The following is a 24,278-nucleotide window of genomic DNA, read 5'->3' as shown; positions in this document are numbered from 1 at the left end:
CAGTCAGTCTCTTTATGTAATTCCATATTACTCGGAAGGTTTGTTCATTCCTTTTCATTCTTTTTTTTTTTCCTCTATTATTGTCTATCCTGTCTTATTTCAGAAAGCCAGTCTTCATGCTCTGAGATTCTGTCCTCTGCTTGGTCTGTTCTTCTGTTAGTACTTGTGATTGCATTATGAAATTCTTGTAGTGTGTTTTTCAGCTCTCTCAGGTCAGTTATAGTCATCTCTATACTGGCTATTTTGTCTGTCAGCTCCTGCAATGTTTTATCATGTTTTTTTTTATCTTCCTTGGATTGAGTTTCAATGTACTCTTGTAGCTCAATGAACTTCATTCCTGTTCATGTTCTGAATTCTATTTCTGTCATGTCAGCCATCTCAGCTGGATTCAGAACCCTTGCTGGAGAAATAGTACAGTTGTTTGGAGGAAAAAAGGCACTTCTGGCTTTTTGAGTTGTGAGCATTCTTGCGCTGGTTCTTTCTCATCTTTGTGGGCTAATGTTTCTTCAATCTTTGAAGGTGTTGACCTTTGTATGGCTTTTTTTTTTCTTTTATCCTATTTGATGACCTTGAGGGTTCGATTGTGGGATAAGGTAGATTCAGTCGACAGGTTTTGTTTCTAGAAGGCCATCATTCAGCTGCCAACTCCTGGACTGCGTGGTCTAACTCTGGAATACTTGTACTGGGTTCTGACTTTGTTCTCTGGCTCCTCGAGGTTAGGTATCCAATGTCCTGAGGGGTGCCAATGTGCTCCTAAACTGTTGGTCACTACACTTTGATGGGTGGTGTCAGCCAAAGCATTTCATAGTGCAGTGGCTATGGGATCTGTTCTCATTCGCACATGCCAGTGGCAGTGACAGCATGGTAGAGTGCATGCTTATTGGCTGTGGCAGGGTGCCAGCAGGTGCCTGCCTCCATGTGGGCATTCACAGCAGCAGCAGAGGCAGCATGGCTCAGGGGGCGGGGGAGGCCCTGCTGGTGACTGTGCATGCAGTCATCATGGTGGTCCTGTTAGCACAGGGCAGGGTGCTGGTAGGTGCAGGCCTATGTATACTCTCTGTGTGCTGCAGGCAGTGGTGGTTACTTAGGGCTGGGAAGGGTTCACTGGTCTCTGTGCCTAGTTTCACTCCTGTGGCAGTGTTGTCACAGGGGTGGAGTGGGGACGGGGCAGGCTAGCTTTGTGCCCACTAGGATTGCAACTGCAGTGATTGTGCAGCTCAGGGAGGGAAGTGGATTGCACCCGCACTGCAGCAGTGGCTGTGCAGGGTACATGAGCACACATGCACTGGTAGGGCAAGGAAGACAAAACCCACCTGCACACACACATGTTGGCAAAGTGATGTTGGAGGGGCGGGCCTGGGAGAAGCTGCACCTGGGGGAAGCTGTAGTGGAGGGAGGGAGGGGTGGCTGCTGTGTGGCCATGGGGACCAGCTCACTAGAGCTCTTTGCCAGTCAGGCACCAGTCCACCATTACAGGGGCTATGAGGCAGGTCCCCAGGGCACCTGAGGCTGCCCTGCAAGCAGGGCTGGGGCCCTGGGAGAGAGGTTAGCAGACCAAGGGGTGTTTAGGTCGACTGCCTAGTCTGACGGGCAAGAGCGCCCTGCGGAGTTCAGGTCCGACAGTTTCCCTGTAGGGCTAAAGTCTCCTATGGAAACAAGTCAACCCTAGGGGGATAAGTGTTCCTGGCTGTGCTCCACTACAAACGCTCCCATACCAAACCCTTGGGGCTCTGCGTCAGCTAGTGTGTTTTCCCTGCCACTTCTCTAAGCAGTTCTTCCTGCCAACTCGAGTGTCTGTGGTGGTCAAGGAGTCTCCTCCTGCCAGGATTCCAGAGGCCTTGGCAAGAGTAAGTTTCTCCTTACCAGTTCAACTCACCCATTCCCCTGGAGTCATTGGGAGCCAGGAGCGAATGCCAGTGCATGGTAGCCCCATGCAGGGTTCCCAGCTTCCTCCCTCTTCAGCCCAGCTTCTGTGTCTTCCCTCCACCACTCTCAGTACCTTCTCTCTGGAAATCTGTTAGGAGTGCTCCAGTTTCCCGGGTCCCTCAGTGGCAGGTGTTCCACCTGGTTGCCTCTAGTCAGCAATCTTGCCCAGCACCCCTCCAGTATTTATTTAATAAGACTAACGTGATTGTGTTTAGTCGTAATGCTCCAAGGAACTGTTTTAGGAAAGAAAGAATAATAATTTCTTGTAGCTTATCCATAAAAGGTCATTTGGGAAGGACAACTATTTTAATCATTTACGGGACTTTGGGGTAGATTTATAGTTGCTATATTAGAGATATTTTCAGATGTCTATGAAAATTTGTAAGTAATTTTTTGATAAGCTTTCAATACTTTAATAGCCGTAATTGTCTAAGCATTCCTAATTATATGTTGAGCTTTCTAATTTTTACCAGAGCTTCTTCCTGGTAAAGCTTAAACATCAACCTCCAATCAGTTAGATTAATCTCTAATTTTATGACAATTAAATTCATCTGACCTGGTTACTGGGCACATTTCAGACATCAGACTGATCTTTATCATGAAACCACTAGGAATATTTTAATTTTAAAATTGACCTTTTGGAATCAGCCTTTCTTTAATCTGCCAGTTATACATAACAGAAATATTTCTTTAAAAAGTAACCTGACTTTATTAATGTATTTAATTTCAAAAACTGAAGAGGTTATAAAATGCGTAAAGGGCAAAATGCCTTGAGAAACTAATGACATTCCTTTTTATTTATAGAGATACTTTCTAGTTGGGAGCAATAATGCAGAAACAAAATATCGTGTCTTAAAGATTGACAGAACAGAACCAAAAGATTTGGTCATAATTGATGACAGGGTAAGTATCTTCCAAACCTGACTGCAGAAAACTTTCATACCTGTTGTTTAAAGGATATGAAATATCCTTATAGTTTTTAGTGATATATTATTTTTATTATAAGTCTAAAAATTTCCATTATTTTTCTTGGTTGGCTAGAATCTCTAATCTGGTTTCTAGAAATCACTGATGTCAAGAAGTATGCCAGAATTATACTTTGCTCGTCGTTTTGATTTGTTTTAAAAAACACACTCTTAGGATAAGATAATGAATATTGTTTTTTAAAGAGCTAACATTTTAAGAATTTAATGTAACTTAATATTGCATCTACCAAAGACATGATCTATCATGGTTCTTTAATATCAAGCTACTTGAAGTCAGGGAAGACTTCTATGCTACAGACTTTATTTTGCTCCTAAAAATCACCTCTAGGACCTTTTCTGATGACTTGCTATATACTAAGGAAATGTTAAGTTCTATTCTTATCCAAAAGTTAGATTATCCAGAGTCAAGAATACAGAGGCTGGAATTCAGGTGGCACAAAAACCTGAAGCTGTTAGCCAAAAGTGAAATACTGTATGTTAGTTTGAACAGTGAAGTTTAACTTCTTCACAGAAGAGAACTTGTTACCTTTTATATTGAAATTTTTGTCTGTAGATATTTCTGAATCCATAAAGATTCCTGGTTTCTCAAATATGTTAGTAACTACAGATTGGAATCCATTTTCACTAAGCTGCTTGTAACAAAACTATTTTCTGTGTTGTAATAATTTTAGATAAATTATTTATTATGGTTTCCCATGCTACTCCTGGGGTCCATTCTGCCCCCTACCTGTCTGAGTGTTTTTAACAATATAATGTAATGATTTTTGACTTCATCTGGAGTTGGGAGCAAATGTCAGGGAACCCTTTGAAATGCTAAGAAAATCTATGGGCCTTCTCATAAAAACACACATTCACTCAAAATTTTGCATATGACTTGAAATTTACCTATAGATCCCTTAAATCTCTGGTTTAGAATATAAGGTTTGGACACTTATTTTTAATATGGTAGCATGATCTAATAACCAACCTTAATTACTGTTAAAGAACTTGTTAGGGTTTTAAAATTGTAGCTTACTTATGTACTATATTTTTCTCTATGAAATAGCTGATGATGCTTGTAGGTAACTTTTAACTTTCAGGCACAAATAATACATAATCTAAAGTCTAAGCACAACCTTACAGAGTAAATATGCTTATTTTTAGCATGTCTATACTCAACAAGAAGTAAGGGAACTTCTTGGCCGCTTGGATCTTGGAAATAGAACAAAGATGGGACAGAAAGGATCCTCAGGCTTATTTCGAGCAGTTTCAGCTTTTGGTGTTGTGGGTAAGAAATCAGTCCCCTTCTTATAATCTCTTTTTTTTTGTTTTTGTTTTCCACATAGACTACTTAAAGGAGTTTATAACGCTATATAGCTTTAAAATTATAATTACCTGTAGCTTTAGTTATTTAAAATGTCATTATCCATCAGTCAGACATCAAACAGCATTTCTATAGCATCTGCTTACACTCTTAGCACTGCTCAGTTTTAGGATACAAACAAATATAAAAATGTTTTTGGCCTTTGAGAAGGCTGCTGTCTGACTCGTTAAATGAAAAAGTAAAAATTAGCTTGGACTTTAAACATCTGCCTTGCTGTTCATCAGCTGGAGTAACAAATCGGGTAAAATCAGCTTTAAAATTAACAGGAATTTCTCTTAAGGTTAGTCAATAGTTATAAAATATCGTAACCCCCTTCTTTGGATGACTTGTTTGTTTGTTTGTTTGTTTGTTTACTCACTGAGAAACTTTGGTTTCTAAAATCACAGACCATCAGAAAGTCTGCTGTTTCAGATTGTGTTAGTAAGATAAAGCATCCCACATTTACTTGGACAACCTAAGTCACTGTGACACAGAGAAGCAGCTTTACTTTACCAACTCAAGTGCAGAGCTTCAGATATGAGGTTTCTGAACGCAGGAGTCCATAGCTATGATGATTCTGTTGTTTTCAAGGAAACAGGACCCTGGGTCTACTTTATAGTCCAGACTTGATATTGATGTCTTTAAATATCACCTTGCTTTGGTTTGAGTCTCTTCATTTAAATTTAACCTAAGCTCCACCTTTCCCTCAATCCTTTAATAATTCCTTTACTTTAGCGAGATGCTCCATAGTTTCTCTGATATGCATTGTCCCTCCTTGTGGTGGGTCAATAAATCTGTCTTTACTGCACTACAGGTTTGTTCCTAATTGGTCTGTGGCAAAGGACAAAATCTAATGTACATAAAACAACTCTAAGATTATAATTAAGAGCCAAGCTGTGTAGTATGATTTAAATGGTGTTGGAGATCACAGAAAAGGTAAATTACTTGGACCTTCTGGTAAATTACTTGGGCCAGGGAAGATTTCCTATAGTAAATGAGACTTGAGCTGGAGCTTAAAGGAGGAACCAGGTATGTATAAATGCAGAGAAGAAAAGAGGAAGCTCCAGCCTAGGCGTGGTGGTTCACGCCTGTAATCCCAGCACTTTGGGAGGCCCAGGTAGGTGGATCACTTGAGGTCAGAAGTTCATACCCAGCATGGCCAACATGGAGAAACCCTGTGTCAACTAAGAATACAAAAAATTAGCCGGGTGTGGTGGTGTGTGCCTGTAATCCCAGCTACTTGGGAGACTGAGGCAGTAGGATCACTTGAGCCCAGGAGGCGGAGGTTGCGGTGAGCCGAGCATGTGCCATTGCATTCCAGCCTGGGCAACAAGAGCGAAACTCCGTCCAAAAAAAAAAAAAAAAGAAAAGAGGGAAGTCCAGTAAGGGTGACAGCAGAGGCACATGCATGAAGGTACTAGGAATGCTGGGGAGTAGTCAGGTGAGGCCAGATTGCTTCCGGCTTTAAAAGCCAAAGCAGAGGCTATTGTATTTTAGCATCACTGCTGCAAGCACCTTATTTTTTAGTCTTTTTCTCTGTAAACGCTTACAAAATTATCTCTGTGTTTCTTAAACCTGCTGGGCTGTATGTAATATTAAGTGGTTATGTTAGTCCATTCTTGCATTGCTATAAAGAAATACCTGAGACTGGGTAATTAATAAAGAAAAGAGGCTTAATTGGCTTATGGTTCTACAGGCTATACAGGAAGCATAGTGGCTTCTGCTTCTTGGAGACCCCAGGAAACTTACAATTATGGTAGAAGGCGAAGGGACAGCAGGTGTGTCTTACATGACTGGAGTGTAAGGAAGGGTAGGGGAGGTGCCACACACTTTTAGGTAACCAGATCTCACGAGAACTCTGTATCACAAGAACAGCACCAAAGGGATGGTGGTAAACCATTCATGAAGAATCCACCCCCATGACCCAGGCACCTCCCACCAGGCCCTACCTCCAACATGGAGGATTACAGTAGAATGTGAGATTTGGGTGAAGACACAAATGCAAACCATATCAGTGGTTTCTGTAGATACTAACAATTAATAAGAACTTGACTATAGTATATGTTTTCAGATTCTTATTTTGGGTCTTCTGATTAGCACTTTCTATTTTGTGACTCTGTGTCTGTGAAAACTTTGATTATATTCTGTCATCCTTGTAGTTTGCTTTTCTCAGAGTACTCTCATTGCTCTTCATACATGATCACTTTAGGCTCATTTTGTGTGTTAGGTGGCTGCTGGGGAAGGTAAAGAGTAGTATAACATGACTGGTTTCTTCTCAGGCTTGGCCCCTTTTCTGTACCTTTTGCTCAGTCTTGAGAAGGCCCTTGAGATTACATGTTGAATGGATGAGTTTTTGTGGGAATGTGTATGTCTGTATGTGTCATGTGAGTTCATGTGTTTAAATGCCATAAATACCAACATGTTAAATTCCACTTTCAGTCCTGTTTATATTTTAAGTTTAAGAAAAAAAACTAGACATAAAATGTGTTTTAAGTATGGTAGGCTCTAATTTAAATAATAGTTACTTAATAGTTTAAGCTTATTCCCTTAAATGTTGATGCTTTATTACAACTTTTTTTTTTTTTTTTGAGACAGAGCCTTGCTCTGTCACCCAGGCTGGAGTGCAGTGGCGCGATCTTGGCTAACTGCAGTTTTCGCCTCCTGAATTCAAGCAATTTTTATGCCTCATCCTTCCAAGTAGCTAGAATTATAGGTGTGCGCCAACATGCCTGGCTGATTTTTGCATTTTTGGTAGAAATGGGGTTTTGCCATGCTAGCAAGGCTGATCTCAAGCTCCTGGCCTCAAGCAATCTGCCCATCTCAGCCTCCCAAAATGCTGGGATTGCAGATGTCTGTCACCATGCCCGGCTGCGACTTTTCTGATAGGCATTTCTAAAGTATATAAACTACTGAATGCCTTATTAGCCAGATTTTATTATTCAAACTTAAAGTTTTCTTGATGATTAAATTAATGAAGTGAAAATCAATTATCGAACTGTGGGTTTTGTTTTGTGTGTTTGTGTGTGTTTTTTAGTTTAGTTTACTTTTTGTTTTCTGGGTTTTTTTTTTGAGAAAGGACTCACTGTGTCACCTAGGCTAGAGTATAGTGACCAGTCATAGGTTGCTACAACTTCAACCTCCTGGACTCAAGTGATCTCAGGCTCCCGAGTGGCTGGGACTAAAAGCATATGCCATCATGCCCAGCTAATTATTATTTTTTCTTTCTTTCTTTTTTTTTTTTTTTTTAGTGGTGAGGTCTTGTTATGTTTTTCAAGCTGGTCTCAAACTGCTAAGCACAAGCAATCCTCCTGTCTTAGCCTCCCAAAGTGTTGGGATTACAGTCATAAGCCACCATGCTCAGCGAGAACTGTGTTTAAAAATAGCTGTCCTTGGGTATTCCAGAGTTGTATTGGGCTGTTTACCTTTACATTAAATGGCCTCTAGACTGCTGGACTGTTTTGTTTTATGATACTTTGGTCACATTTTATTGTTCTTGATATGTTTGCTTTTAACATATTCTTTGCCTCATTTTTAATCTGTTGGTAACCAAGATTGTAAAACTAGAACTTTTCTTTGAATCAATTGATAACCAAGTTTGTAACCAGATATTTATTGTACACACAAGTTTTGGTTAGTAAACTCTGGGTGAGGGCTGAAGGTGTCTCCATGTTTCTTTTAAAGGTGACATTCTCAGCTATTTCTCTTGAAATTAGAGCCCTAGTAGCTTTGAGACTGTGCATGTATGATGAAGTCACTGAAAGATTAACCTGCAAGTAAAGTGAGACAGTAATGTACTAGGTAAACATTTAGTATTTTTATGGAAATGTGCCTTATGTATCCTACTTCAGTCATGTAAATAAAGTTAAGAATCAGTGAAAAGTAAACAGGGAGTAATAAAAGCCTATGATTTTTCTAGTACTAGCTTAGAAATATAGTGGATACTGAAATTATTAACACAAAATACTTATCTTTGAAAAATGTATAGTTGTCAAAATAATACATGTGTGAAATGACTAGAATGGTTGTGTTCTATTCTGTGGCTAAAATATTTTCTTCACTAACTTTTCGAACATGCTGAATTTGTGGATAATATATTTTTGTTGGAGTGTTTTGGATTGTTGTCATGGTTTATTTATTACACATGTCATGAGAATTTAGAACAATACTTGTCTATGATCTGTAATAAAGGATCAGTTCCCCCCCACATATATCACATGTTGCAGACCAACACCACATGTGACTTCAGACACGAGTTTAGTAATATCCAAACTATGCCCTGTGTGAGACCAGTTTCATTGATCATGCACACAGATGTTATAGCAATCTAAATTGTTCTAAAGTTTCTAAATCCTTCCTCTTAATTTGTTTACTTGTCTTTTCGTGGGCCATTTCCGAAAGCTCATGGACCAGCACTGGTCCCTAGGCCTTATTTTGAATATTACTGACCCAGAGGGTTTTCTTTGCTATAAACGGATTGATCCAGTCCTGTAGCTACCTTGCCAATTCCTGACCTGTTCCATTGTTATTTGACAGCCAGCAGGAAGTTTGAGAAACCACTATATAGGATCATGAGCATCCATCACAAAGTTGTTTTATGAGGTCCTAGGGCACGTGAGTAGGATGACATGTAGCCCATACTACTCACTTCTGTTACCATTCCAGCTCTTTTTGATACACAGCCCTTAGGTATTTGTCCTTTTACTGCCACTGTCATCTGTCAGACACTCTTCTAAGCCTCTAGTATGTGAAAGGGGAGTGGCAAAATAAGAAGTGTCAGGATAGTAGACTGTGATGGACTAAGCTATTATTTACAACAGCACCCTTACAGATAGACTACAGATCCAAGATAATAGTGAAAATACCAATAAAGTGTGAGTCTCAGACTAGTTAGGGGACGGATGATTTGATATTAGAGATGTCACTTTGGTTCCAGAGAGCTCTGTTGTGCAGAGGCACTGGATACCTTGTGGGGGTTTTTCGTCCTTCTCTGCTGGAGTGCTGTTCTCACTGGAGGCGTTCAAGATAATAGCTGGCTGACATGGTGACCTCCCTAAACAGGATATTACATTCTTCCCTGTTAGTGGGCTGATGAGGGTCCTCTCCAGACACAGAGTTACATACTACATTCTCTCATGTTGTCCTTTTATACTTTGCTTGGCATTCCTCTCAAGTGACACAGCCTTTTTTTATTTTGGAGAGAGAGAAATCACTTTTGCATAACGACCATTATCTTGTCTTCTGGAAAGTACTCAGTGAAATTGGTCTGGGGTCAGAAGTACATAGAATGAAGATGAAGAAACTTATTCTGGTGTTCAACATGTTAGAGGGATGAACAGGATGACTCTTGGTGGATGGATGTCTGTGCCAAACTGAAGCCTTTAATTGTTGACAGAGATTTCCAATTGGTAGTAAAAAGGAAGCGGAAATAATCTCATTTCTAATATACTGAAGCTATTTGTGCTGGAAGAAGAGAGCCTCTTTTGTGCAGTATGTTTACTTTCCCTCATACAAATTATGAAACAAAGTGTAGAATGATATAAATAACCTGGAGCTTAAAAACATAAAATTAAAATTTAATTGGAATACAGGTTGAGAGAAATTATTACTGAGAATTTTTATGTAAAAAATCAATATACAGCAAGAATAAAAGGAAAACTAATTTATCTTGTAAATATTTATTATTTAATCCCAATTACATTACCTTTTTAAGTTTTTTTTTGTGTGTGTGTGTGTTGCTTCGAAAAGCCTTACTTTTGTAATTTTTATCTTTCTGAAAGGATGACTACTTCCTAAGTTGCTTTTAGGGAGGTTGTCATCAGCCTTTTCTTCCTTCTTCCCATCCTGTGTCCTTCAACTTTGAGGTCATTTTTGGCTAGTCTCTAACCTTTTTTAAGAAACACTTTGAGTTTTGCGGATTTCTAAAATATAAGTATTTTTCATTATTTTAATAGCATTTTTTCTCAGTAGCATGGCTGATAAGATTCTTGAGGCATCTTTCCATTATAGATTTCAGCTCTTTCATGTTAATGTATTCAGTTAGTAGTTTTTTTTCATCAGCTGAGAATAACAAGACATAGGTCATAGGTATTTGCCAATTCTAGAGCAAAAATTCAGAGCGCCAGGGTCCTAGCTTAGACTTTATAGACTATAATACTCTGAGAGAAACACATACACGCATACAGAGAGAGAGAAAGAGAGAGAGCAAGTGAGAGAGAGAGAGAGAGAAAGAGAGAGAATGTATGTGTGAGAAAGTTAGTTTTGAAAGATAGCTAGATATAAGATTCTTCTTGATACGTATTTTTTTTTTTAGCACTTTAAATATGGCATCCCTCTTCTTTCTGGCTTTCATTGCTTCTGATGAGAAGACAGCTGTATATGACTGTATCTAGCTTGTCCTATGAGTGAGTGAGCTGGGCAGGGATGGAACCTTGTGCTCTTGGCCTGACATGCCTGGAGTAGCGCCTCTACCCTGTGAGTCGGTGCTCAGTTGAAGGAAGGAGCCCAGACTTTAGCCATGCTTACCTGGAATAGAGCTTTTACAACACAGAGCTGGTGGGGATGAGACATGCTGGTAGCCTGCCCCTCCTGAGCAGAAATTGTGGTCCTAGACTGGGAGCTGGACAGAGAGGAAGGAGCCATATCTTCTTGGCTGCAACTGCCCAGAGTAGATACCCTGTCACACTGAACTGGGAGGCAGTGTGGAAGGGGAACAAGCCATGATCCAAAGGCCACAAACTTGCTGCTTTTACCAAGATTTAGTAGATTTTCTTAGATAAATGTTTCTCCACTTTCTGTGTGCCCTTAGGGAACTTTGTAGAAAGTTTGAATGTTTTCCTTTGTTTTTATGATTTTTGCCAGTTATAATTGTTTTTCCTAGGAAGGGGTCTGCTGAGCTCCTTGCATTGCCATTTCAGAAGTGTCCCCTCTTCCCCACCACCAAAAAAGTTAGTTTTAACTCCCAAAGCAAAGTTCAGCGAACCTGATAGTTTTTGACCAAGATTGTATGACAACTAGTGTGTTGCTGAAAATGTAATGCTGCTTAACATTAATGTATATGACTCTTTTTTAGTCAGCAGTATAGAACTTCTGTGTTTTAATGATCTGACGTAAAATACAACTCTATTTCTAACTCTCCAGTATTCATTTAAAAACTGAACTATCAGAAATGATATTTGTGGAGGATTGCATGAAGGATATGTAATTTACTTAATATATTGTTTTTATTGGCACTCACTTTCCAGGGAACTGGCACTGTGTCCCCCGGCCCCATCTAGGCCACCTAGTTATCATATAAAATGGCTTCCAGTACAGCGTGATTCTAGTCTTTGGCCATAGTTGATTGGTCTTGGGCTGGGCACCTGACCCAAGTTGGGTCAATCCAAGTTCTTTCCCAGGAATTCTGAAATTGAACTTGGTAAAAATGTTCTCTTCTTCCCAGTGAAGGTTTTGGGTGGAAAGCCCAGAGCTGTCAGCAGTTGTGTTTCCTACCACATGATCCAGAGAAGTGGAGGAGCCTGGTCTATGGAGGGAGACAAGAAAGGAGTAGATGTTGAGAGATACCTCCTGACTGGCTTTTCTCTGAGGCCCAGACACACTGTTTCCCATGTGTGGCATGAATCACTTTGGGATCCTTCATATAAATTCCTTTTTTAGTTTAAGCTGCTCAAATTGGTTTTGGACATTAATTATCAAGAATCCATGATGTTTGTTCTTTTGGGCAACATTTCCCAAATTATGTTCCTCAGAACATTTATCCACTGGTTGTTGTTGTTGTTGTTGTTTTAAGGCAGCGGTAGGAGGAGTTTCCATGAACAAACAAATCTGGAATGGCACTTGGTCTTTATCTCCCATCAAAATTCATGGTGTACTGTGGCACAGTACTGTAAGGTTCTCAGGATTTTTAAGTTTCTTAGTCCAGTATTATTTGCTCACTGCCACTCCTCTCCCCCATGGAATTCCATTAACTAGTATTTCATGATGAATATATTTGGGGAAATATTACCAGAGAAATTTAGATTTTATCTTCAAATGAAATTAGACCTCTGTTCAGCTGTGTGCCTTGCCTGCTTTCTTTTAGTTTGCAAAGAAGGACATTTATTGAATTGTGCCTTGGCATATGAAACAGCACTAAGAAATGTGTCCTTGACATTGCTGGAGAATTCTCCGGAGGTTATTGTTCTCTGTAACACATGTCTTTTTTATGAGGACTCAATCTGGAATTATCTCCCAGTTCTCAGAACTACCATAGCTTCTCCAAGTACTGGCTTGGTTTTTATCTTTCAGCCACTGTACATAATATAATTGGATGTGTGTTCCTCTTTGCATTATCTGTTAGAAAATGGAGAGGCAAATGTGGGGTATAGTACATAGGATCTTAAGATTCATTCTTATGTATGACTTTATTCTTGGACTCATCTTACTATATTTTTAAACATTATTTCCTTTACTATAATTTCATCTTCATTTTTATAGTATTTTGTGTATATATGTATGTATGTATATATATATTTAATTTTGGTAAAAAACATAACATTAATCATCGTAATCATTTTTAAATGCACAGTACAGCAATGTTAACTATATGCCTCTTGTGCAACAAATCTTGAGAATTTTTTTATCTATGCAAAACTAAAGCTCTACCCATGGAATAGTAACTCCTCTTAATCTTGTTATCTATGTTTGCGTAAGGCATCTAAGTGCTATTTACAGTGAGACCAAAAGCAATGAATGAGTTAAATTATTTAGAATAATTTTCTTTTTCTTTTTTTTTTTTTTTTTTACTTTAAGTTCTGAAATACATGTGCAGAACATGCAGGTTTGTTACATAGGTATACATGTGCCATGGTGGTTTGCTGCACCTATCAACCCATCATCTAGCTTTTAAGCCCTGCATGCATTAGGTGTTTGTCCTAATGCTCTTCCTCCCCTTCCCCCTACCCACTGAGAGACCCTGGTGTGTGATGTTCCCTTCCCTTTGTCCATGTGTCCTCATTGTTCAACTCCCACTTATGATTGAGAACATGCAGTGTTTGGTTTTCTGTTCCTGTGTTAGTTTGCTGAGAATGATGGTTTCCAGCTTCATCCATGTCCCCCGCAAAGGACATGAACTCATCCTTTTTTATGGCTGCATAGTATTCCATGGTGTATGTGTGCCACATTTTCTTTATCCAGTCTGTCACTGATGGGCATTTGGGTTGGTTTCAAGTCTTTGCTATTGTAAATAGTGCTGCAGTAAACATACATGTGCATATGTCTTTACAGTAGAATGATTTATTATCCTTTGGGTATATACCCATTAATGGGATTGCTGGATCAAATGGTATTTCTGGTTCTAGATCCTTGAGGAATAGCCACACTGCCTTCCACAATGGTTGAACTAATTTACACTCTCACCAACAGTGTAAAAGTGTTTCTGTTTCTTCACAGCCTTGCCAGCATCTGTTGTTTTCTGACTTTTTAATAATTGCCATTCTAACTGGCATGAGATGATATCTCATTGTGGTTTTGATTTGCATTTATTTAATGACCAATGATGATGAGCTTTTTTTCATATGTTTTCTGGCCACATACATGTCTTTTTTGGAGAAGTGTCTGTTCATATCCTTTGCCCACTGTTTGATTTTTTTTTTTCTAGTAAATTTGTTTAAGTTCTTTGTAGATTCTGGATATTAGCCCTTTGTCAGATGGACAGATTACAAAAATTTTCTCCCATTCTGTAGGTTGTCTGTTCACTTTGATGATCATTTCTTTTGCTGTGCAGAAGCTCTTCAGTTTAATTAGGTCTGATTTGTTGATTTTGGCTTTTGTTGCCATTGCTTTTAGTGTCAGGACGTCTTTGCCCATGCCTATGTATGGTATTGCCTAGGTTTTCTTCATGGGTTTTTATGGTTTTAGGTTTTACATTTAAGTCTTTAATCCATCTTGAGTTAATTTTTGTATAACAGGTAAGGAAGGGGTCCAGTTTCAGTTTTCTGCATATGGCTAGCCAGTTTTCCCCAGCACCATTTATGAAATAGGGAATCCTTTCTCCAGTGCTTTGTTTGGTCAGGTTTGTCAAAGATCAAATGGTTGTAGATGTGTGGTGTTATTTCTGAGACCTCTGTTCTGTTCCATTTGTCTATATATCTGTTTTGGTACCAGTACCATGCTGTTTTGGTTACTATAGCCTTATAGTATAGTTTGAAGTCAGGTAGCATAATGCCTCCAGCATTGTTCTTTTTGCTTAGGATTAGCTTGGTTATATGGGCTCTTTTTTGGTTTTATATTAAATTTAAAGTTGTTTTTTCTAATGCTGCAAAGAAAGTCAATGGTAGCTTGATGGGAATGGCATTGAATCTGTAAATTACTTGGGCAGTATGGCCATTTTCACGATACTGATTCTTCCTGTACATGAGCATGGAATGTTTTTCCATTTGTTTGTGTCCTCTCTTATTTTCTTGAGCAGTGGTTTGTAGTTCTCCTTGAAGAGGTCCTTCACGTCCCTTGTAAGTTGTATTCCTAGGTATTTTATTCTCTTTGTAGAAATTGTGAATGGGAATTGGCTCATGATTTGGCTCTGTTTAGAGTAATATTTTTAAGTGAGATAAATGTCAGTATAGATATTTCTAGAGAATAATTCTGAGATACCTGAAAATTTGTATGGCTATAAACCAAGGAAATAAAGTGAGAAATGTATCAAAAGTCTTTGGCCTTTTAAATAGGCATCTAAAAGCCATTACTAGGTTTATAAAACATATTTCTCTTTCTTTTTTTGGTGCCTAGGTTTTGTCAGGTTCTTAGAAGGCTATTATATTGTGTTAATAACTAAAAGGAGGAAGATGGCAGATATTGGTGGTCATGCAATCTATAAGATCGAAGATACAAATATGATCTATATACCCAATGATTCTGTACGGGTTACTCATCCTGATGAAGCTAGGTATGTATGGCGGTAACTACCTTTTTTTTTTTTTGAGACAGGGTCTTGCCCTGTTGCCCAGGCTGCAGTATAATGGCATGGTCATAGCTTGCTGTAGCCTCAGCCTCCCAGGCTCAAGTACTTTTCTTAATGTGGTAGATCAGTTAGAAAATAAAATATAGTTTAGATATTATAAATGTTATGTAAAAAGATCAAATATTGGCTCAGAATTTTACAACTTTTGTTTAAGAGCTGCTATTAGTCTCCACTATAGCAATTGGCAAGAATCAGCAATGGCTACTAAAACCATTAGGTGAAAGGTTGTTATTGAGGAACAGAATAATCACATAGTCTCAACATTTTAAACTCCATAAATATCTTTGTCGTTTACAAAGAGGAATAAGTATTTTTATAATGAAAAAAAATGGCAGACATTCTTACCCAAGTAATCAAACTTTGCATCACCAATAATGGGACAAAACTGACATTGTTTGACTCTTAATGGGAGGGACACAGTTTACATTAGTAGTTAAATATTGCTAAAAATATTTAACTTGAATCTAAGCATGAGGAAATAATCGGATAAATACATACTGATGGACTTTCTGCAAGATAACTGACCTTGACTCTTAAAAGAATGTTAAAGTCATCAAAGCCAAAAAACAGCTGTTCTAGATTTTAAAACAGACATGACAACAAAATACAGATTTTGGTCGGATCCTGGGTTAAAAGTGTGTGTACTTGCACACATATCCTCACACAAAGCTCTAAAGGGCTTTATTTGGACAGTTTGTATATAGACTACATACTAGTGATATTGAATCAGTATTTAAATTTGGAGTATAATAATGGTTTGTGGTTACTGAGGAGATTGTTCTTGTTTATAATAAGATACATGCTAAAATATTTAGGAGTGAAGTGTCATGATGTCTGTTACTTACTGTCAAGTGGTTTAGAAAAATAAAATGTACTTGTATATTTAAAGAGAGATAACGTTTGTGTATGTGTTTAAGGAGAGAGCACTAACAGTGAATTCAGAAGGACATACTCGTGTTAATTGTACTTTTTTCCCCCAATTTTTCTGTATATCTGAAATGTTCAAAAGTTTTGGAGGAATTATTGGAACTTTGGCAAGGTGCGAAAAGCTATTAACAAATTGATAAAATTGTAAAGATTGAATTGATTTAATATCATGAAGATTAAAATGGAACAAAGAACTATTTGTAAGTTTTTAGGATAGGTAACAGTTTATATTTTAATTATATCCTGTACTTCTATAGTGTCCTGATACATGAACCAAAATTTAAAAGTGATGCAACCCTCTTGCTTGAGACCTTCTTAGACAGTGGTTTTCTTGGCCCTTGTCATGTTGCTTTTGATGATGATTTGGAAGGGGGGGTTATTAGAAAATAATTCGTTTCAGATGAGGATAAGTACAATTTATCAGATAAAGTAAACCTTTGTCTTGCACTAACTGAAAAAAATTATATCCCATACAGGATATAGGAGGGCATAGTTTATTGACTAAAAGTGAATCAGATTGACCAGAGAGAGCATACGAATCCAGGGATAGGAAAAGGTTCAAGAGGTTAATATTATTTATAAATCTCATCTTTATGACTTTAGCCAAGAATAATATAGATTATGGTATTGTATATAGTGATTGGAATATCTTTAAAGAGTAAAATTATCTTATGAGTAATACCATGTAGTAAATGAACTTATTCAGAATAAGATACAATTATATTAATAGTTTTTTATAGGTAAACTGAAGTAATATTACTAAATAGGAAGAACTTTTAACACTTATAAAACTATATAATCCAATAATGCATCTAAGTAAAAATATTTGGTAAAATATTTGGAAATAAAATACAGTACTGTGAAACATTTCATACGTAATGTTTTTCTCTGTAATGCATGATTGTTATCAATGTTAGAAAATTTACTAGAGCAGTTCACCACATTAAAATATTGCTGGAAAAATTATCTTCTTAATGTTTGCAGAAAATATATTTGACAAAATTTAATATCCATTTGTGATAAAAAGTTTTAGCAAGCTAGGAATATAAGCAGACTTTCTTAATCTGATAAATGATACATATTAAAAGCCTATCTCCAAAATTGTTCTTAGAAGTGAAACTTTAAAAGTGTTACGTTTAATCAAAGTAAGGAACAATACAGAGGTATTTGCTATCACTACTAACATTCAGCCTCATACTGAAGGCCCTAGCTAGTGCCACAAGACTAGAAAAATAGGGCATAAAGCTTGAAAAGAAAAATTAATGTCATTATACAAACAGCATCATTTTCTACTTGGAAAATTTGAAAATATCTACAAATTCTCAGAACTGATGAAAGAGTTCAGCAAAATGACTTAAGAAAAGGTGGCAGGGCATAGTGGCTCACGTCTGTAATCCCAGCATTTTGGGAGGCTGAAGTGGGAGGATTGAGCCCAGGAGGTTGAGGCTGCATTGAGCCATGTTTGTGCCACTGTACTGCAGCCTGGGTAACAGAGTGAGATTCTGCCTCGAAAAAAAAAAAAAAAAAATTAAAAAAAGAAAAGATCAACATGTAAGATCTATGTAAGAACCAGTAATGCTTCCACACATTAGCAGTAATGAACAAAAAATTTATAAGGTACCAGTGAATAAATATAACAAAAGCTATACAAAACCTTATGGAAAAAACTTAAAACATTATTAAAAGATTTTTAAAATCTCTAATAATTGGAGAGATGTCCCTTGTTCATGGATGAGACTTGATATCATGAAGATGTTAGTTTTCACCAAAATTAATTTATAATTTTTTTTTTTTTTTTCTTGAGACAAGGTCTCACTCTGTTACCCAGGCTGGAGTGCAGTGGTGTAATCTTGGCTCACTGAAGCCTTGAACTCCTGGGCTCGAGTGGTCCTCCCACCTTATCCTCCCCAGTAGCTGGGACTACAGACACATGCTGCTATGCCTGACTAATTTTTGTATTTTTGGCAGAAATGGGGTCTTTTTGTGTTGGCCAGGCAGGTTTTTAACTCCTGGACTTAAACAGTTCTCCCACCTCGTCTTCCCAAAGTGCTGGGACTATAGACATGAGCCACAGCACCTGGCCAATTTATAAATTTAATGTAACATTAATCCAGATTCCAAGAGGATGTTTTGAGAATGGAACTTGGCATGATTTTAAAAGTCATATGGAAAAGCAAATGTCTAAGCATAGTCGAGACAATTTAAAAAAGAAAAGAAGAAATAAAGTCAACCAGATGGTAAGACCTATAGTAACTAAGATAATCAGATAGTAAGCTATAGTAAATAAGGTTGCTTAGTATTGATGGAGGAATTGATATGGGTCAATGAACAGAGTTGAGAAAACCTAGAAAAAGATCCATTTTATGTGGCATACTGCAATATGATAGAGTAAGCATTACAAGTCATTGAGGTAAAAGATGGGATAAATAGAGTTGGTTTTCCAATTGGACAAAATTGAAATTTGATTCCATTCTTTGATAATATTCAGGAAGCAAGTTCAGAAGTACAAAGATAATTTTAAGAAAATAAAGGTAAATATTTTTATAATATTGGTATGAAAAAGGATTTTACAAACAAAATACAAAATGTATAAACCATAAGGCAAACAGTGCTATATTTGATACTGTCAATATTCAAAATGCACTTATAATCCAGACAAATTTTAGGAAACAGCAGGAGTCTAAAAGTAGGTATTTGCAACATATAACAATGATTATTATTTACAATGTGGGAAGAATTTCTACAAATCAGTGAGAAAAAATAAGCAACATAACTGAAGAATGGTTAAAAGGAACAGGCAGCTCACAGCAGAGATTCTGAACCTTACCTAGTAATTTGGGAAATGCAAATTAAAAAGCTGCCGTTTTATTCTCATTAGTCTGTTTGGGAATAATCAAAATATCTGCCATCATCAAATGTTAGCAGAGATGTGGGAAAAGAGTTGTATAAGTTATACACTATGAGTTGGAGTGATATTTTAGCCACTTAGAAGAACACTCTGACAATTCTAGCAAAATTGAAAATGCACGTTATCTACAACCCAGTGATTCTTGTTTCTATGCATGTGCCCTAGAGAAGCTGTTATACATGTGTATGGGAAAACATGCATTGTATTTTACAGTGGAGAACTAGAAAGAACCTAATGGTCTATCAGCAGAGAATGGATAAAATAAAGTGTGTCGTGTGTAGCTGGGTTTTCTTATTCATGGACTCCACATCTGTGGATTCAACCAACCACAGATTGAAAATACTTGAAAAAAATTGTGTCTGTACCGAACATGTACAGACTTTTTTCTTGTCATTATTCCTTAAACAATACAGTGTAACAGCTATAGCATTACATAGCATTTACATTGTATTAGGTATTATAAGTAATCTAGAGGCAATTCAGAGTATCCGGGAAGATGTGTGTTGTGTGTTGTGTGTTATGTGCAAATACTATGCCATATTATATCAGGGACTTGAGCAGCAGATTTTGGTATCCAAGGGAGGACCTGGAACCAATCCCCCACCGATACCGAGGGATGACTGTATATGATGAAGACAAAACATTGATTAAAGTGAACAGATTAAATCTATAACTTTCAACATAACTAGATTTCAAAAAATGATTGAAGAAAGTAGGACAGTATACAAAGTTTGAAATGATTTGCATACATATTTTAAATATACAATGTAATGCTATATTCAAAGATGGCTCTAATGTGATAACACTAAAGAGATCTATGGACTGGAAGGATTCATATCAATGACAGGAAAATGGTTGCCTCTGGAGCGAGAGAACAGGACTGGGGAAGTCTAAAGGGAATTTTAACTTCTTTTTTTTTTTTTTTTTGAGACGGAGTTTCGCTCTTGTTACCCAGGCTGGAGTGTGGCATGATCTCGGCTCACCGCAACCTCTGCCTCCTGGGTTCAGGCAATTCTCCTGCCTCAGCCTCCTGAGTAGCTGGGATTACAGGCACGCACCACCATGCCCAGCTAATTTTTTGTATTTTTAGTAGAGACGGGGTTTCACCTTGTTGACCAGGATGGTCTCGATCTCTTGACCTCCTCCGCCTCGGCCTCCCAAAGTGCTGGGATTACAGGCGTGAGCCACCGCGCCCGGCCGAATTTTAACTTCTTAAATTGTTCATTGTTTATCTTTTAAAAGTTGAAATAGATATTTTAAAATGTGGGCATTTATTAATCCTGAGTGACAGAAACGTGAACATTTTATTCTTTCCCTTTTTTGGTATAATAACTTACCAACTTAAAATTGTGGTGACCCACAAACATTGTGCTTGTTTTTGTTGCTCTCCTCTCTCCATCCTCAAAGCATTTGCAAAGCATGTTGTAAAAGCAAAAACAGCATTTATTTCTATCTTGCCCAAAGTCTGCCATGCCCCACACACATAGGTGCATGACTTTACCTCTCACTGGCATAATCAGTGATGAGGAACAGTCAAACTATAAAGTTAAAGGTCTCCAAAGGGATAATCAACAGACCTAGAATTGCTTCATTTGTAATCTTTATTCTAGATATGGTTTGAGTTCTTCAGCTTTAATGAGCATATTTACAAATATAAATGTTCATATAAGTACATGTTAAACTGTGAAAAGTAATAGTATTGGGCAAATGAAATATACCTTGGTTTTTTTTTTTAGGTATCTACGAATATTTCAAAATGTGGACCTATCTAGCAATTTTTACTTTAGGTAAGTTTGAGTTTAATTTTACTCCTATTAATAACGTAAACTTTTATATTATTTTCCAGAGGGTAAAAACAGAATGAGAACATAGTAGTACTTCTTCTGTTTCTTTTTAGTCAACTTGTTTTATCTAAAAGCATTAAAATGTAGCTATTTCTTCCTTTTAAAAATCTTAATCTGAAAATCCAAATGGGTAAGTTAATGGATATTTATTCTCATTATAAAAATCATCTTTGTTTTAGGTAGGATTTAATGTATTTTAAAGAAACATTCTCATTTTGTAATCTTAAATTACAAAAATGAAATTTGCATTCAGCCTCTGATACAGAGTTGTAACAATTTCATGATTCAACTTTTAGTAAATAATCTGGCAAAATTTGGTAAAAATAAATTCAAAATAGGAAGAACTGTTGCAATACTGATGTATTGCTGATGACATTGTAAATTAACAGTTTCCTGAGATGAAATGTAGCATTGAACATATACAAAGATATGTCCTAAGAAAATAACCAGGAGCAAAAATACGAATCTCCATTGTAAAGAGACATTTATAGCTTCTCTATTTATAATAGCCCAAACAAGCAAACCAAATAATCCAGGGACAACCCAAATATTGATAATTGAAGAACAGGCAAGTAAATGATTAGAGCATCATGATAAGTATTATACTACCATTGATGTGACGAGTATGTGGACCTGATAGATGTAATTATTGTGATAGATGGAAAATTCTGTTAGCTATAATATCCAAACTAAAAATAGAACACAATAAAGACTTGAGTCATAAGGACCAAAGGAGGACCTAGAGCATTTGTAGCTATTGGCGTTATATACTACTGACGGTACTTTGCATTTTTAAAAAATTATTTTAAATTATTAATGTAGTTAACCATTTCTTTACGAAAGAAAGAAAAACATTTCTACTACATAGGGTGAATTATGTCTTTATTGATGCAAACCTGAAGGAAGTTAATTATTTTAACAGAAATGGAGCAAAGGGCTCCTAAAGAAATAGTTTTTACTTCCACAAACATTTATTGAATGTATATTTCCATTGTATTTTTCACCATCTTCTAGTTTTCAGTCTTTATGCCTAACTTTATTGTGTCTGTCAATTATTATTGAAGCTCAGTGATATTGTTAGAAATGGCCTTTTTCTGCTTCATATTTCTCAATTTGTCTGTATTTTTATACTGAGTTGTGATCAAGTCATTTTATAAGTAAATACATGTAGGTTCAAGTTTTTGTGCCTCATAAGTAGGCTTTTAAAAAGGTTATAATATATTCTTAAGAATCTCTAGAATAAAGCAATTGTTTTAAATAGAAAGAATTGATTGTTAAAAATCAGAAACCAACTTCTTAATATAGCTTTTTATCCCTTTGAGATTAGATGCTATTAAAATGAATGGATTCATCAAGCAAATGTGAAACAATTGAATTTCACAGATGAAACAATTCAATTTCAACCAAATTATATAAATAAAGAAATGATAATCCAAATAATGTTTGTGACTCTCCAGACAGAATTGTAACCATTTTAAAATATGACTAAAATACTTTAAAAACAAATTTGTATAAACAGAAAATATTTTTGTATAATTTGTATAACGTATTCAAATTTGTATAAACATATTCAAACTACTTTCTGAAATTCTGTGCTAAAAATATATAGCTAGGCTCCTTTAGGATTTCCAGTAAAAACTGGAAAGTCCCCCCACACATACTTAAGAAATATATATACACACACACACTATAAATATATATGTATAGTATATATATACACCCTATGTATATATGCATATTTTTAATATATTTATATATTTATATATATTTATATAGAGTATAAATGTGCCAAATTTAATTTGCACAGAGACGATTATATTTTTTGAATGTCTTTTACTCTCCTAAAACATGTTTCACTGTAATGGCCTATATTGTTTGCTTATTTCTGTTTTATTATGAAGTCAGTTATGATACTACCATAAATAATGAATAGAATTATTTTCACTCCTGGGTAAACTAGGGTACAGAATTATGCAGTATTGCAGTGGATGTTGTAGTATCTAAAACCCCATGCAGATTCATAGAAGATGTGACCCTGATTGCATAAGACCATGAACTTAGATTGATTTCAGTATGAAGGAAAAAATGCACATATGCACATTGTACAAATCAAAGAATGTAGGTTACTGACATTGTCTTGTGTATTTCCAGTCATGCAGATGCCTAGTCATGCAGTGAGGTTTTTATTTCTAATTATGTTTATATTTTGCTATGTTTTACAGTGCTTATTTGAATAGCATTGCTTCCAAATAAAGTATCAGGTGCTAAGTAATTTAGTTCACAGATTTTAATTCCATATGGGAGCCAAGACCATGAAATATGCTTTGCTTTTGTAATTCTTACTAAATTTCAATTCTGTCTTCAGTTACAGCTATGATTTGTCCCACTCACTTCAGTATAATCTCACTGTCTTGCGAATGCCCCTGGAGATGTTAAAGTCAGAAACTACCCAGAATCGCCAAGAAAGCTTTGACATCTTTGAAGATGAAGGATTAATTACACAAGGTGGAAGCGGTAGGTGGTCTTGGCATATCTAATGTATATTAATGTGGTATCCATGAAGTGACAGCTCATTAAATTCACTCACATTTTCCTCATATTTCTCCATCCCTCATTGTTTTTTGTCCTTACATGGGGTTGTTTTGAATATGTGAAGTTGACCAATTCATTTTTATAGAGATCGTTAATCACCATGTGATTTCATTTGTAGGCCAGCCACCAAATTGTATGCTGACATTTTCTAGCAATTATTCATGTACTTTTCATTGAATATATTCAAGCCTAGACTTTTACATGGAGTGCAGAGGTGAAGTTTATGTGTATAATTTTTTTTAAATATTAGATAATACACACTATTTATTTTCCTTCATAGAGACCCGTTTGTTATGGTCTGAGTTTTGAAAAAGATTTACCATGGGTTGCCTATTATGTGCTAGACATTTACATGTAATAAATATATTTAATATATTTATATAAACATATAAATGGAGTACATGTTATATATGGAGTATATAAGTATAATATGAATATAAAAGTATATTAAATTATACTTATATATTTAATATGTTTATGCTTATATAAATATATATTTAATATGTTTATATATAAGTATGTAAATATATATAAGTATATAAGTATATATTTATAAACTTTATATATTATGTATTTATTATTATATATTATAAATATATAATATATAAATAGGTAAATTGCTATTTCTCACAAAAACTCTGCTCAGTAGGTATAATGCTAGTTTTATAGAATTAAAGACTAAGTAGAAAACTGAGGCCTAGAAATTAAGATCATATGGCCATGTCGAGGAATCAGTGTAGCAGGTCAGAGGTCGTTATTA

The 24,278-nt window shown here is 36.2% G+C and overlaps 1 protein-coding gene across 2 annotated transcripts in view; it reads left to right on the top strand.

Moving 5' to 3' along the window:
- Positions 1-24,278, top strand: part of FIG4 (FIG4 phosphoinositide 5-phosphatase) — a 129,148-nt gene that overhangs the window by 20,260 nt on the left and 84,610 nt on the right. For both annotated transcript variants that reach the window (XM_064360785.1, XM_012438435.3), the window contains exons 2-6: positions 2,731-2,829; positions 4,056-4,179; positions 15,016-15,172; positions 20,819-20,869; positions 23,292-23,440. In XM_064360785.1, coding sequence (XP_064216855.1) covers positions 2,731-2,829; positions 4,056-4,179; positions 15,016-15,172; positions 20,819-20,869; positions 23,292-23,440 — 580 coding nt within the window. The remainder of the gene's footprint in view (positions 1-2,730; positions 2,830-4,055; positions 4,180-15,015; positions 15,173-20,818; positions 20,870-23,291; positions 23,441-24,278) is intronic.

Source organism: Aotus nancymaae, unplaced genomic scaffold, assembly GCF_030222135.1.
Source record: "Aotus nancymaae isolate 86718 unplaced genomic scaffold, 86718_ANA_hifiasm-v0.15.2.pri h1tg000040l, whole genome shotgun sequence".
Taxonomy (NCBI): domain Eukaryota; kingdom Metazoa; phylum Chordata; class Mammalia; order Primates; family Aotidae; genus Aotus; species Aotus nancymaae.
This window is presented reverse-complemented; position numbering and strand designations above follow the sequence as displayed.